The sequence below is a fragment of the Bacillus rossius genome, chromosome 1, assembly GCF_032445375.1.
Source record: "Bacillus rossius redtenbacheri isolate Brsri chromosome 1, Brsri_v3, whole genome shotgun sequence".
Taxonomy (NCBI): domain Eukaryota; kingdom Metazoa; phylum Arthropoda; class Insecta; order Phasmatodea; family Bacillidae; genus Bacillus; species Bacillus rossius.
In genome coordinates this window covers 117,116,145-117,132,796 of record NC_086330.1, presented here as the reverse complement: position 1 = coordinate 117,132,796, position 16,652 = coordinate 117,116,145, and the positions used below count along the sequence as shown (strand labels likewise).

The 16,652-nt window shown below is 36.8% G+C and overlaps 1 protein-coding gene across 2 annotated transcripts in view; it reads left to right on the top strand.

Annotated features, from left to right (window-relative positions):
* The window catches only part of LOC134542984 (serine/threonine-protein kinase SMG1), a 322,401-nt gene that overhangs the window by 220,240 nt on the left and 85,509 nt on the right, over window positions 1–16,652 (top strand). For both annotated transcript variants that reach the window (XM_063387640.1, XM_063387630.1), the window contains exons 35-39: window positions 3,861–3,996; window positions 4,609–4,741; window positions 5,493–5,766; window positions 8,567–8,710; window positions 16,124–16,314. In XM_063387640.1, coding sequence (XP_063243710.1) covers window positions 3,861–3,996; window positions 4,609–4,741; window positions 5,493–5,766; window positions 8,567–8,710; window positions 16,124–16,314 — 878 coding nt within the window. The remainder of the gene's footprint in view (window positions 1–3,860; window positions 3,997–4,608; window positions 4,742–5,492; window positions 5,767–8,566; window positions 8,711–16,123; window positions 16,315–16,652) is intronic.

Sequence of the window (16,652 nt, the reverse complement as noted above, 5' to 3'; positions counted from 1 at the left end):
GGTTTGACGACTTATTAATGGCAGGCCTTACATCATACATTGGGTTAGTATGAAAACAATCATTTTTATATAATTAATATCTGAATGCTACAATCTTCAAATATTTAAAATGTTTTTCAGTCATTGTAAAATAAAATAGGTATCTAGTGTAAATTAAATGTTTAATTAGAGTTTAACTATGCAAGTGTGACAATGTTGCCACACAAATTTTGGCATTAAAATAATGAAAAATTTAATTTTCAATTGTGTACAGAGGTGGGTTGAGAGAGAGGCACAGGAGCAAGTGCCCCTCCCCCAGAAGGGAAAAATATGCCTCGGATAAAAATACTTCTGATGTAAATTTTGGGCGTTTTTTATATTAAATCTTATCAAAGATGGATGTATAACTAAAAATAACTTGACTCAGTTATTAGTATCTAGATATTCCCCCCAATTTTATTGGGGAGGAGGTATTCAGACTTCCGGTGCCCTTCCTAAAAGTTAATCCTGTAACTTACCACCCCTGATTGCCCATGAAAATTTTTTAGCAAGTTAATCGAAAAATCAATCTAATTTTTGTAGTAAGTATCCTCTCTTGTCGACCTTGAAGTCTGCTTGTAGCTAGTAAATGCAAATGCATTCAGACCCTTGCCATTTTGTGAACTCTTGTCAATACTGTTACCTATCACACCCATTTCCCATCAGGTTAGTAACCAGGGTGTCCACATTCTCATAGTCAGGGAAGTTATAGTTGTTCAGGGAAAGTTGGGAAATTTACATGAAATCCTGGAAAATGGAAATTTCCCAGTATAGCAATTTGAGGGGAAATGTCATGCTACAGTCTGCATCCACTCAAAGTGTGAAATCATTTTTTGCAGATGTTGTGTTAGTGTATAGTCATAAACACTATAAAGTGGTGCAAGGCCAGCTATGGAAGTGGTGGAGGCTGGATTTTTTTTTTTTTTTTTTCAGAAAAATGCAAAAGAGATAAATTATTTACAAAAAAAATTAGGAAAATTTGTAAGTTTGGTCAGGGAAAAAGTAGGGGAAATTTTAGTACGGATTAATATGGACACCCAGGTTAAATGTTTTAAAGCAATCTAGAACAGTAGTATTTTTTGATTTGTGAAGAGTGAACTGTTGTTAGGCATTTTAAATCCATGTAGGAAAAATATTGTAAGTTAAGCTTAACAACTATTTTTTTTTTTTTCATGGTTTGGCAGTATAGAGTTTTTATCAGTAAAGGTGTGATAGGAACCATGGGTTTGTGAAGACAACATGATTCGGTATGAAACTAAACGTGTCTAGTTAATTTACAGCCAACCAGTACAACTATTATTTATATTTGGTTGCTACAGTAGTTACAGTATTATTGTAAAGTACCATAGCATTGACAAACTAGAGGTACCATGTCATTATGTGCCTCCTAACAGCTGCTCTAGTTGACGGCCACCAACCTCAATGCAAGCATGATGTTGGCGTGCAAAATTCTGTCACAACTGTTCAAACACCTCATGTGCTGCAAATCACATCACTAGGGACAAGATTGTGTATATCAATTGCAATGTAAAAACCAAGATAACATTGCAACGCACGTCAATACACCATATAACACCGGAATGCAGGTTGTTATGCCATAAAGCAACTCAAATCATGGAATTGATAGTCATTTTATATTGAGACGTAACTCTTATCACAAAAATATAATTGTTTAATATATTAAATTCAATGAATGTAATTTATTTAGTTTGAAGTTTGTACCAAAATAGTTGTACATACTAAATAAATTTGAAAAAAATTATTTTAGTTTTTATCTTGCATCTGTTATTAGTAACTCATTGTTACATTACGACATGGTACGTTTTTCAAACACTCAAATCCTTGCCGATTTATTTTTATTGTTCCCAATAGTTAGACATGCTTATTACAAATTATTTTTTATTTATTTATTTATTGATTTAATATTTTTTGCATGCCTACCTACAGCTTATGGCCTTGGGTGGTAGGCACGATACAAACAACACAGATACATACAGACAGAACAAAACAATACAAAATACAAGACAACAAAACAAAACTATACACACAACATGCAACATTTAACAATTAGTAAATAATTTTTTTTGTAAATTTTATAATGTAGAAAATAAGAATAACACAAAAAAAAACTTGAAACAATATGATTATTAACGATAAGAAAGAAAAAAAATTAAGTTAGGAATAGTTGTATTTTTTTAAATTTTATTTTGCTATCTAATTCAGGAAATAACCTTGCATATTTATTGTAATTTTTAGTTATTCTGTTTAATAAATCATTTGTTTTACTTAACGTAAAAATTAAAGATTGATTACGACTATTCAAAGTAGGTATTCTAATTACAGTGTTGTGAAGAAAATAGTTACAATTAATTGTATTTTTGTAACAATTGTGTACAAATAATGCATCTAATATTTCTCTTCTTAATGGTAAGGAACCAAGAAGGGAGTGTAAATCTACATTTAGATTAATGTTACTTTTTAGGTTTATAATTTTGATTAGTTTGAATTGTATTTTATCCAATTTGTCACTATCTGATTTACTAATGTTATTCCAAATCAAAGAACCATATTCAAATTTAGATCTCACCAAGGATATATAAAGACTAAGTGTTGAATCTAAATTAGATGCATTAAATGTGATATATTTAATCAACGCTAACATTTTATTAGCATTTGATCTAAGTGTTTCAATATGATTTTGAAAGAACAATTTTGAATCTAGCAAAATACCTAAGTCTCTGACACAGTTTGATTTTGCAATAGTACGATTGTCTAGTTTATATTCAAATACAATAGGATGATATTTTCTTGAGAAGGTTATTGTGGTGGTTTTACTGTAGTTAAGTTTAACGAGATTAGTCTTACACCATGCAACAACAGAAGAAATCTCATGTTGAAGTAAGTGACAGTCATTTAGTGAAGTATTTTTTCTATATATTTTTAGGTCATCTGCAAATAACAGACCAACAGAATAATTTAGTGCTTTGGTTATATCATCAATAAAAATATTGAAAAGAAGGGGAGAAAGGGTACCACTTTGAGGTACTCCAGAGTTTACATTGTAAAAGTGCATCATGTATCAGTCAAAGTGACACTGTCTTGGTGAAATAAATAGTATGAATAATTTTTCATTTTTGTTGAATAATATACCATCTTTATGAATAAACCTATTTTATAAAAAAAAAAAAGAACAAAAATACATAAATCTCCTGTTTTAAAAACAAAATTGGGCTAAAAATAAAACCGTAAAATCTTGTCTACACATCACAGTTGTCTACATTCTTTTTCACCAGCATCTCGTACATGCTGGTCAACATCTGTCATTAAGGATTATGACGGTTGGGAAATTTCCTCCCGTATAAAGCCTTTTAATAATAGTAAGGGCAATGTTTCATACTTCCTCAAACACATGGTGGAACATGGTGGATGTCTTGCAACTACGCAAAATTGTACCAGTGCTGCACCATCGTACTGTAATACTCTTTGTAAGATGAGAACACTTAAGTTTATGAGATATATCCATGACAATGTAAGTACTGTAAATAAGAACCACCTTGTAAATTATAGGTAAACCAAACAAATGTTGTGCCTCATGACTTGCCTAGCCTTCAGACTCAGCTCCACACGTTTAGGCCCATTCTCCTTTTGCTGGATTCACATACCACCCATTCCCTAGCTCAGAATGTTTGTTAGGGCATCCCCCTAGTCCCTTTTCCAGTATTGCAAACCTTTACTGAAACATCCAGCATGTTAAATTATTCATGCCTTTCAGCTTTTAAAAAACAAAAATTTAATTCACGAAGGCACTTGAGTTTTCACTAGACTGGTGATTGGTTTTACAGGGGATTTTCAGACTGGCATGTGAGCATGTGTTGAAGGTGATGAAGAAAGGAAGGGAAACATTGCTGACTCTCTTAGAGGCATTCGTGTACGACCCTCTGATTGACTGGACACCTGGGAACGAGGCTGGCTACACAGGTACCTGAAGTGGTGTACTTGAGCAGTTCTGTCTTTCAACAGCACAAAAATATTTTATAATTCACTTAAAAGATAAAACTAAACAATAAAGTACACAATGAAGGTTCACAATTGTAACGAACATGGCGACAAAAAACCTGCAAATAGTCTTACAGTTGTTCCTCTCCAAAATATAATCATTCAAATTGTTGATTTTCTCCCTTTCAGGAATTTCTGAACAATTTGACATATTTGTGCTCATTTACCAAGCGAGAGTTTCCTAAAGGTTTACATATTACTTGTATATGTGCTTTATATTATGTGAATAATTACTTAAGTTTATGGAATGTAGGGGTTCAGGCAGAATGACTTAGACAGTGACCTTTGTATCTGATAGTAATACATTAAAAAAATTTAGATTGTTAAAATATTATAGATGTTAAGGATTATGACTTTAACTATTGCAGTACAAGGTAATTTTGATAGATTATTGTTTACAATGGTACTATAACTTTATAAATATTATATATTGATATCACATCATCAAGTTATGCACTTTTTTTTAAACCATTTGTGACTAACTTTAAAAATTTCACTTTCTGCAGTGTTACCACACATTTTTTGTCTGTCAAGGTGCTGTGTATGGAGGAGGACAAACCATAGCAACAGAAACAAAACAGAGCCGAAAGGAACTGGAAAGAGAAGTATCTTGTGCAATGTTCACTATTCGAATAGCAGAAATGAAGGCTGACTGGATTCAAAACAGGTATGGAGTTTTATTTATTGGTTTTTAATCAATATAGTTTGAAACCTAACTACGTATTTATATCCTCTAATGAAGGAAATACGTAATAAATAAATACTTATCAACATGCTTTAACAGACTTGATTAATTATGTTATTTGCATTTATTTTCCAAGAACTTTGTCAAGTAGCTGCATTGTTTATCATCATCATAACTTTCACTTCATGGCACAAGATATTGCAAAACAAACATGATTCACCAATATGTAGGTTGCATTTTAAATGTAATGTCTTAACAGTTTATGGCAGAAAAGCAGTTTGTAACTAAAGTGTACTAAACTGTTGCTTAAATGGGTGTTGGTTCATGGAGGGGAATCTTCAAGAACCAGAAACTTTCGGAAGTGTGTTATTTCTCCAATATTAGTATATCTAGTATGTCTCCACTGCACAAAACTTTCTATTAATATTTTTGGTTTTTTTTATGGTAAATTCCAAGCCAAAGTATGAGAAATTATTTATTTTACAGCTTCGTTATTTTTTGCAAGGTACATCTTAATTACTGAAACATTTTATAGAGTAAGTCTTAGCTTTTGAGATTTTTGCTGCAATTCAATATTTTTTCATAGTTCCTGCAAAAAGTGAAGCTAAACTTCACATCTTAAGCAGATACTGTATATGATTATGCTTAGAGCTGCTTTACTTCTAACCTAAGATAGTGTTTTATTTTTGACTGTCGAGGTTTGAGAACACTGTGTTTATGTGTGTGTGCACAGAGATGACATTCTGCAGGCCTTGCCTGAACTGATGTCCCACTTGAACAAGTGGCTGGAAGTGTCGGAGTTGATACGGGTCAGTGAGGAGTCCCTGCAGGATTGCCATCAGCAGATGGCGTTGGTCAAGGAGGCAGAGGCTTCGCCACAACATTCACTCTTCACCCTTACTGCGAGGTATTCCAAGCATCGCCTGGCTCAAGATGCCACCAATAAGGTCAAGGCCGCTCTACGTGAGAAAATAGAAGAGTGTGACAGACAGTTAAACTTGCACAAGGTCAGTATAGTCTGTTGCATCATTTCATCTCTTAGTTATTTTTCTGTCTGTTTTTTATTTACATTTAAAATAAGGTAGTCTTCTTTTACCCATCAATGATCTTTTAAAATTTACTACTAAAGGGCAATACAAAATTACATAACCTTTAACATTAATAATAATAACACTAAATTAGGAGTAATTGATAAACATTATTGGCTGTTGAGGTTTTGAAGTTTGTATCTGCACTAGTGGAAACAGAAACTGTTTAGGCATTACATCTTTTGCATCCCTTTTTTGCATTTTAACCAACAAGAGTTAAATCCTCATTATACTCCTTATGTTTTGTGGCACATATTTTGAATACTGCCGTATTGTTTATGATAGCTGGGTAAGTTTTTTAAGTTGCTTTTCTAAACAGTTAGGAGTTACATAACTGGAATTCCTGCTAACTCTTTAATGTAAATAAGAATGTAGAATCCAAAGGAAGTAACCCAACAAGAGAAGAGAGTAAGGGTGTAAAGACTGAAGAATGAAGAGGAGAGACAGAAATATGTGAGGAAGGTAAAGAATGACCTTCCCAGGAAGGAGATGCAAGGTGTCGAGGGAGAGATTCAAGAAATGCCTGGTGGGAGCTGTAGAGCAGGTTGTAATAAGTCCCAATTATGCCAAGCTAAGATGATGACTGCTCCTTGCACATACATAAACACTTGAAAAATTATTTCATCTGACATGGCAGGTAGTAGGGTGTTAATTTCTGTTGATTATGATATTATTCGAAGACTGTTAGGAGTTGAATTGAAATAAGAGTTTTAAATGAATTTTGAAATTTATTTTCATCACGTTGCAAATTTGCATGTTAACACAGTATGTCTAAAAGAAAGCACTCTCTCACTGATCACTCCTCACAGTCATGTGCCTTCACAAAATAATGTCCCTAACGACTCCTTGGTCTAGGTACGAAGATACACAGGAAATAAATCCCGGTGGAACAGTGGACCACCTGAGCCTATGCCGCATATCTGGGGCCTAAATTCTAGCTAAAACGTCTGAAAAATGATGAAAAACGAAGGTTCAAGTTTAATAGCGGCAAGGCCCCTGCACCCAGATGTGAAGATGTCTGCCTGTGTGCATTCATAATTATCTTTGAAAGATTTGTGCAGTGGGAGTGCATGACTTGATGTAAGCTTTTGGACATACGCCATTGCTTAGCACATGTATGTCTGTAGAAGAAAACTACAAAAAAACACAAATTAAGAAAAAAATTGCTGTTGTCAGGATATAACGCCACACAATACTCCACAACAGGAATATGGTCAACAAACAAAGAAAAACATAGAAAAATGGACTAACAGAACGAAAAACCCCCACAAATGATGACAGCACAAAAATACCGAACCCAAAAAATTCAGCACAACAGTTGAAACGAGACAAAAACACAGCAAAACGAAAAGACAAAACAAACACAATAGTCGCACCTGTGTTTCCGTACCATGTGCGTCTCTGCCTGAGGACGGGAGCAGATAGCATTTCCCAAAACGTCGTTTGTTTCTGTTTTAGAAAACTGTTGTATTTGTTTCGTCTTTTCGTTTGGTCGTGTTTTTGTCTCGTTTTGACTCTTGTGCTGAATTTTTTTGGGTTCAAAATTTTTGTGCTGTCATCATTTGTGGGTTTTTTTTTCTTCGTTTCTCTTTTGTTTTTGTAAAAATATTGTGTTTGTTTTGTCTTTTCGTTTTGCTGTGTTTTTGTCTCATTTCAACTGTTGTGCTGAATTTTTTGGGTTCAGTATTTTTGTGCTGTCATCATTTGTGGGTGTTTTTTCGTTCTGTTAGTCCATTTTTCTATGTTTTTCTTTGTTTGTTGACCATATTCCTGTTGTGGAGTATTGTATGGCGTTAAATCCTGACAACAGAAATTTTTTGCTTAATTTGTGTTTTTTGTAGTTTTCTTCTACAGACATACATGTGCTAAGCAATGGCGTATGTCCAAAAGCTTACATCAAGTGCATTCATAATATGTATGTTGTTTATGAGCCACCACCCCTACTCGTCCTTTCAGCACAGTGCTTGAACAACTACTGACGAGGAAAAACACAGTACAAAAACATACAAAATAGTACAAATTGGGGACTTCCTGTGAAAAGATACATTCCTATTGTCTACAAATATTATATTTACATCTACTATTTGGTGATTCCCCAGTCAGAGGGCTCTCCCACCGTCTTGGCGAACATCTCTGTCTCTAACACGGGATGCGATAAAGTATCATCTATCATGTTATGGCCATGTCCAGAGAATGGTAAAAGAGAGGCTGCCTAGGAAAATGATGAAAGTACACAAGAAGAAGACACCAAGGAAGACCAAGGAAAAGGTGAGAAGAGCAGATAGATAAAGGGTTGCAGGAGAGAGAGGAGAAGATTGGAATGAGGGATGAGGAATGGTGGAGTTGCAGAGGAAGATGGAGCATCTTACTTTGCTGACCCAGCCGCAGCCTGGCGTTGATGAATGATGAGAATGTGGAAATGTTTTTAACATAATTAATATCAAATAGCATATTGGCAAGTGTGCATGAAAGCAATACTTAAACTACTATGGCATGGTGTACTGTTAAAATTTTAAAGAAATACACTCTGTCTAAATTAACTTTTAAATTCACTCTTATTCAGCCCCTCACAAATGGCCTAACTTAAAGAACATTATAAAAAAAATTTTCTTGGTTAACCCCACATATTCAGTAGTGCCAAATAAGTAGTTTATTATTGTTTATGTTCCTAGTCTGGTTGAAAATATTAAGTATTGCATGGTTTGTTGTTGTGTCACAGCTAGCCTTGTCATCGGTGAGAGGGCCGCAGCTGGCTAAGTGGGTGGCAGACCTTAGTCGCCCAGTTGACAAAGATGGCCACCTGGTTTTTGACCTTGTGAAGGAGTTTCTGCAGAATGCTGGTCAAACACCGATGATCACCCAGGTAAATCTAGTTGTATTTTGATATATGGGCAAAGTTTATACAGTCAGTGTACTTTTAATGCAGCAAACATAATCACACAATGATGTTAGTTCTTACTTTCAATTGTATAAGAGCAAGTAATTAAATTGTATCTATAAAGTACAGTAGAGCACCCCTCAACCGCAATTATTGGGGGGAGGTCTATTCCGGTTATGGGAAAATTCCAGGTAAGGGGAGTTGCGGTAGGGAGGCAAAGAAAAAAGCTGTTACATGCTGCACATATTAACTTATATGTATAGCCAAAGTTGTACTGTAAATACTTTCCACAGTTATAAAACCATACAATAAAAAATATGTAGATCTACATACGTACTGTTTTCAAAACGTGCCGGGTCGTAAAACTCCGGGCTGGTTGAATTACCTTCATTCTAGCAAGCTGGCAAGCGGGTTTTTCTTATCTCTGTGGGTGGGTGAGTGCGTGAGCGAAGAGGATGATGAAGAGGATTCGGGGGAGGTAGTAGGACTACAGCTGCAGTGTTGTGTTACTTCTGTGTTGACGTGCTAGTGATTCACACTTCCTGGAGAGTGTATAGTCACTGCCACGCACAGTTTACATTTCACATACACAAGAATAACACTTCAAGCATCTCGTTTAAAAACACAGGTAAATGTAGACTGTTTAACCATATATTAACGTATATATATATGTACATAATACATATTTGTACACTAAATTATTGTCTACAAATTGAAAGCATCACACGTTGGAAGTAAATGTTACTCGTTATCACGTGTGTCAGCGTGTGTAGTGGGAGTCGGTGTACATACTCTCGGGCCGGCAACAATTTTGTCATTGCAGATTTGTTCTAATACTGTGCTACCATTTTTACTATCTTCCCACATGCTTAATTTTTTTTATGTCAGTATTATTTTTAGTTTCCAACATGGATGCAATTCCAAAAAGATAAGACTAATCCTGCCTACAATTTTTGTACACACACACACACACACACACACACACACACACACACACACGTACACACACACACACACACTCACTCGCTCACTCACTCACTCGCTCACTCACTCACTCACTCACTCACTCACTCACTCACTCACTCACTCAGTCAGTCAGTCAGTCAGTCTCACACTATCTCATTCTCTCTCTCTGAGAGAGAGAGAACTGATTAATTGGCTATTCAGGGCTTGAAATCCTAATGTAAAGGTTTTGCCTAGAAGTTTGGAAAAATTAAATGCTGTTCTTTGGTGACCAGATTATATGTATTGGTAACTGGCTGTAACTTATAATCAGGTTGGGTAGAAAAATAGCTGCTGTTTTTTTTTCGTGCCTGCCATTTCTTTTCTGAATCCTGCCTTTTATATTTACATTCATAATTGACTTCTACATAAATATTTTTTTTCACCACCTTGTTCTTGGCTTATTTCCTGCAATCTTAGTTTTTCTTGCAGGTCACTCTTTTTCTAATTTCTTGATTCCCATTGCATTCTAACCTCAGGAGTATAGTTTATCGCATGAAAGAGTGCACTGTTTGACTGTTTGATGTAATTTATGAAGCTGTCATTCCACACTAATTATTCCATTAAATAAATAAAGTACTTATTTTCCAAAGAACTGGTCTAGCCAACCATTAACCAGAACTATTGAAAGAATATTTAGCTGTCAAACTAAATATATTGTTTTAGTTACATATCAGAAAAATTAACTCATTCGTGGAATCTATTTTGTAATTCTACTCTTGCTGAACCTGCTTGGTTTCTCATCTATTCCTCCACGTGATTACTTCAACAGGTTTCGTAACAATATGTATATTCTGGAAATAAAGAGTGTTTGTTTATGTAGTACCTTACTGAGAGAGTTTGGTCATGCAGTAGCCTGTATGGCTGTGGGTTCTCTCTCTGCCGCATGCACTGTTTGGTTCTCTTCCAACGTTATTGGCGTTTTTTTAGTCACTCCAGGCAAATGGTGGTGTGATTCCATAACACGTGCCTTCCCCCATTCTCTACTCTTCACAGTTATCATCAATAATCAATTGATCAATCATCCATCATCAATAATCATCCATTGTAATCAGTCATATCCATCAATCATTTATCATCAATCATCATCAATCATCCATCATCCATCATCTCAATCATCCCAATCATCCATCATAAAACTGCTTCCAGCCTGCAGCCGGGTCATCGAAGTAAAATTTCTACATCTTTCTCTGTCCCTCCACCATTCCTCCTTCTTCGCTCTATTACATTCTTCTCCTTTTTCCTGCATTCTTTAATTATCTGCTCTTCCCACCTCCTCCTTAATCATCCTTGGGGGTCTTCTTCCTATGTACTTCGACTCCATCTGGCAGGGGGTACCTGCTTCGATTAAGGAGTAGACCCTGCGACTTAATGCCGAATGTCGGGCGGCGGTAAAGAACATGATTCCCTATAGCAAGGGTCGGCAACGTGTCGATCGCGATCTACTGGTATATCACGAGAAAATATTTAGTATATCACGAGCGTTATTGAAAATTCACTAATTTTTCCACCCACTATGAACCACTGCAAGTCTTAAATTAAATTTAAACATCAAGAATATAACAATTCTTCGTTAGCTGATTCAGGAACAATTTAAAAAAACACTTCGTTCACGAATGATACTGATCATTTACAAATATTTTAGAGTAGGTATAAAGCTGTCGCCGCCAGTACAATTAAAAAAAATGTGTTATTTTGCATAACTGCCTTTGTTATGTAACGAAAATATAAACAAACACGATTCTCAGTTCAGCAGTGTAGCCATCTTGATCTCATCTGATAGCAAATGTCACAGATGTGGGGCTACATTTTGATGTTTTCTACATGCTAACAGAAAGGAAATAATAATAGTAGTAGAAAATGTATTAAACGCGAAATAAGAAATACATATTGCATTTAGGAAGTTATAATAAACTCATTTGCCGAATTATATATTTTCATGCAACGTACTTAGAGAATTATGTTGGCAATCCTGCCAGAATAAAAACGTAGTTTACAAGTCATCCTTGTTTATAACAGTTAATTACCTCAAAACCATCAAGTATGTAACGAAAATAATGGATTTAATCGTGATGTTTATTTAACGAATGCCATTTAAAAATACACAGCCACAGTTTATGCATACGTGTATGACGAACCGATGTTAGAAAATAAACGAGATTGTTTTTTGTAAAACCAGAGTCGTCTTGTGATGACATCTCCTATCCCTGATTGTGTTCACAAACGTTGATTTATAACGCCAAATACTCTAAACAGGACACAACTGTGTGTAAATATTGTTTTCTGCTATTCACGTGACGATTGTAGCCGTGCAACAACGTTTACTATTACATTTATTTTAAGCCCACATTTCTTAATTATTGACTGTGGTGTGATGAGTTAATCACTTGTGATGAGTGCACCAAAGAAACAAAAGACTTACAACTTCCATGCAGAATGGGAGCATGACTTTTTTGTTACAAAAACAAACTGCAAATGCATTTGTTTACTATGCAAAGTAAATATTGCATTTGTGAAAAAGAGTAATGTACGAAGACATTTTGAAACAGTACATTCAAACATAAATAAAGAGTTTCTCCCGAACTCAGAACTGAGGCGAGAGAAAATTAAGAAACTGAAAAATATGTTGTCATTACAACAACACATGTTTAGGAAAGTGACAGATAAGGGCACAGCAGCCACAAGTGCTTCTTATCGCATTTCTTACGTGTTGGCAAAACTTAAGAAGCCATTTGAAGATGGGGAGTTAATTAAAGAAGCATTTCTTGAAGCCGGTGATGATCTGTTTGAAAATTTCAAAAACAAATCAGAAATAATGGCAGCTATTCAGTCCCTGCAACTTTCAGCTAGAACTGTCACAAGAACAGTTGAAAATATGGCAAGTGATGTAATATCTCAAATAAATAAAGATTTGGATGCATGCTGCTACTTCTCTCTCCAGCCCGATGAGTCAAATGATGCAACTGGCATTGCTCATTTGCCAATATTTGCCCAACTTGTATTCAATGACTTTTCAGTCAAAGAAGAATTGTTGAAACTGATTCATTTGAAAGGCCATACTAGAGGTGAAGATATATTTTTTTTGCAGTGAAACAGTTTATTATATTTGACAAAATTCCAATTCACAAGCTTGTGAGCATGACCAGTGATGGAGCGCCTGCCCTTATTGGTTCAAATAATGGCTTCTTGGCTCAGTGTCGAAGAGATAAAAGCTTTCCAAACTTTTTGTCATATCATTGCATCATACATCAGCAATCTCTGTGTGGAAAGTTCTTGAACATGAATGAAACCATGAAAGTAGTTGTGCAGATTGTTAACAAAATACGGATCCATCCTCTCCAAAGACGACTCTTCAAAGATTTGCTGGATGAATTACAACTGCAGTTTGGAGAGCTACTTCTGCATTGTGAGGTGCGTTGGCTGAGTAAGGGCAAAGTTCTTCAACGATTCATTCAACTGCTACCTGCCATTACAGCATTTTTGAAAGAACAGGAACACTCCGTGGCAAATCTTCTTGAGGATGCAAGGTGGCTTCATAATATAGCTTTCTTAGTTGATCTCACAGAACAACTCAATTATTTGAACATTAAACTTCAGGGGAAAGATAGGGAAATGATTCAAATGATATCTGAAGTAGATTATTTCATTGAAAAACTTAAATTTTGGGAGAAAAGCCTAAGAGGATGTGATTTAAGGCACTTTCCTTCCCTGAAAGCTGAAGTAGAAGCATTGGAGACCCCATATGAAAGAGAAGAACATGTAAAACTTTTGTCTCATTTGAAAAATGATTTTGACTCTAGATTTTCAAAATTCAAAAAGATTTCTCTGATATCCCAGTTTGTCTCTTTTCCATGGGCAAACCTGAATCTTGAGGATTGTACTTCCTCAATGGAGACGATGTTCAACATTGATATTACAGCTACAGAACTCGAAATTATTACATTGGAAAAAATGACTTGCGTGTGAAAAGTGTTGCAGAACCAAAGACCTGTGGGCAAGTCATTCCTCAAGAGAAGTATCCAGTGCTCACTGATGTTGCACTTCGAGTGAGAGCTTGGTTTGCTTCAACGTACCTATGCGAGTCTTCATTATCCAATATGAACTTCTTCAAAAATAAGTACAGGAGTAGGATAACTGATGAACATTTAGAATCATGCATTCGTCTCAGTGTAACCAGCTATTCACCAAACATCAAAGGAAAGTTCCTGCCAAGTTTCCCACTAAGTGGAGATATTTTTCAATGTTGTTGTAATTTTTAGTATTTAGTCTATAACTAACAGACCTCATTTAATTCAGTTATTTCTATAATTATTTTTTTATGTACTCTAACCATAAAAAGTAGAGTATTTTAAAACTACCAGGAAAAAACCAAATAGAGACTATTTTGTAAATGTGTTAAAGGAAACTAGTTTATGTATAATCGATAAAACAGAACAGTAGATAATTTCTACATGTCGTGACTTAACAGTAGATCACCTACATTTCCAGGTTACCTACCCCTGCCCTATAGGGCCCAACAGCTTCAGTCGGAGGATACCTTGAAGGAGGGTGTAGAGCCTATCAGTAGAGGAAATGCTACTGGAAACTCAGCATGGTGGGAGGGTTAGCAGCTCCCGCCATTACTGGTGTGAGGCTGAAGATGAATGACATTGGCAAGGCTCATGTTCAAACAGTTGTAAACAAGGACAAGACGTCTTGAATGGCTGCTGCACTGTTTGGACCACAGGCTCGCCTGGCGGCCTATAGGTGGCACAGTGCCACCAGCCTGGTGTAGGACGCGACAGGCGTACTAAGCTGGTGACCAAAATTTAAAATTGATTGAAGTGAAATGCCAGACAAACTCTTTACCTGGTGACCAGTAAGTTGCGTCTCATTAGAGCAATATAGTGCAACCGTACAATGTTGAACTTGCATTCAGTAGGACCTAGATTTGAATATCGCTCCATCCATTCTGATTTCCAGTTTTCCATGGTTTCCAAAACACCCTTACTCTAGGCAAAGACCACTATAGTACTGACGTGCTCCGCCTTTTTCCCCGGTGATGTTGGATTCACGGTTTTGAGTCCCGTATGCCAGCTAACTAGAGGTACACTGTTTCCCAGGGGGTAGGTGTGTGAGCCACGCGGCTGGAAACAGGGGAGACATTGCAGCAGGGAACCTTGAAATAACGGTAGACACGGTTTGTATGACGTTGCTTTACTGCACCGAACCACTCTGTACACAGAACTGGCCTTTCACGTCTGAGTGCCGCAGCACATTCTAACACACTGATTGTCAACGGTACTAGTTTCTCACTGATGGTGGCGTGTATGACAGAATTATGACTCAGGTAATTATGATACAAGAGACTAGCTGTTCACATGAAATATGTTAATTATGTCCCTGGTGCCAAGTGCACCATTTACACTAACACAGTATGTAGTAAGCTTGGGCATTGGGTCCCTGTAGGTATGCGTCCCGCCGTATCATTACATGCACACCAGGCAAAATCCCAAGTTAAATAAATGGCAAATTAAGTAGCGTGCACATTTACCCGGAGGCAGCCCTGTGCGGGCAAGATCCAAACACCTGCGACACATCGCAGGGACCGTAGAGGGAACCGCATGATGTGTGGCCCTTCGATTACCAGATACCCTTGTCCTGGCGCGCAAGGATCGCAAAATGCCATTAAGTGAAGCGGCTGACTTGTTAGGCCAAGCAGAGTGGAGGCCAACCGCGGAGCTAAAGAAACAGTTTTATGAGACTTACGACTATTGCAGCTAACGTAGAAAATGACGTCATGGTGATGCTGGCTCTGCAGTGCAACGAGCGCATCCGGCTTCTGTGCCGAGAGAGCGACGACTGAGCTCGCTCCGCACGGGCTGCTTTTGGCACGCGAAGTGCGCGGGAAACAAGAGACGGTTCAGGCCAATTACATGAATGAAAGTGCACAGTGAATAACAATAATTGACTCAACTAAAGAAACATTCTGACATTACAGAATGTGTTACAGATAAATCCAATAAATAAATATATCCGGAAGATTGATAAACAGCGGATGCACGCAACAGTGTCACGTGATATTCGCGCGAGCGGCTATCGCTAAATAGGCAGCGCTAGTAGCACTGCACCCGGAAACGGGGGGTGGGGGGGCAACCGGGGGGAGCACTGGAGGCGACGTCAGTACATTACAGTAGGTCATGCTCTATTATTCTTTCTCCAGTTGTGGTGTGTGTTCAACCAATCACTTTCGTCAATGAGACAAAAAAAATTGGTGTCAAGCCATCGGCCGGCACTTGAAGCACAAATAAAATGTAATAAATTAGTTTTTGTGGGCTGTGGTGCCCTTGACGGTGGATATCTCCGACTTGTAAACGTGCTGAATGCCACGCTAGCAGGGCAGCTCCTGTGTTTCAGTGCGAGCAGTCAGAGTCGGAACTCTGCCAATTGTCGCAGCAGCAGACGCTCCTGGTGCACAACTGCCTGGACCTGCTCAGCCAGTACGGCACAGTCGCCAGCATGTACCCCGCCTCGTACCTCAACACCCACCGCTCCTTCTGTTACCGCACGTGGGCCCAGTACCTGCTCGACAACACTTCTGTGGAGAGGTTAGTGCCACGCAATGTGTCAATACTTCAAGCATTGGAAACATGTGTAAGAGAGTTTGATGGCCATTTACAAAATAAAATTAATAATGATCAAACCAAATTGTATTTTCTTTAGCACACATCTAAACAAAAATTTTCTTTTATTGCTAAAGCAGTATTAATTATTTGGTTATTATTTGTTCTTGACCAGTAGTTCTTAATAAGTTATAGTTTTATAAGAATAAGCTATTTTACTTGTGCACTAATGATTTCTCGATGCACATATGCTGAATTATCTATTTGGCTTACTAAAATTTATTTTAGTATACTACTTTAAAAAGAAAAAAAATATCTTCTAC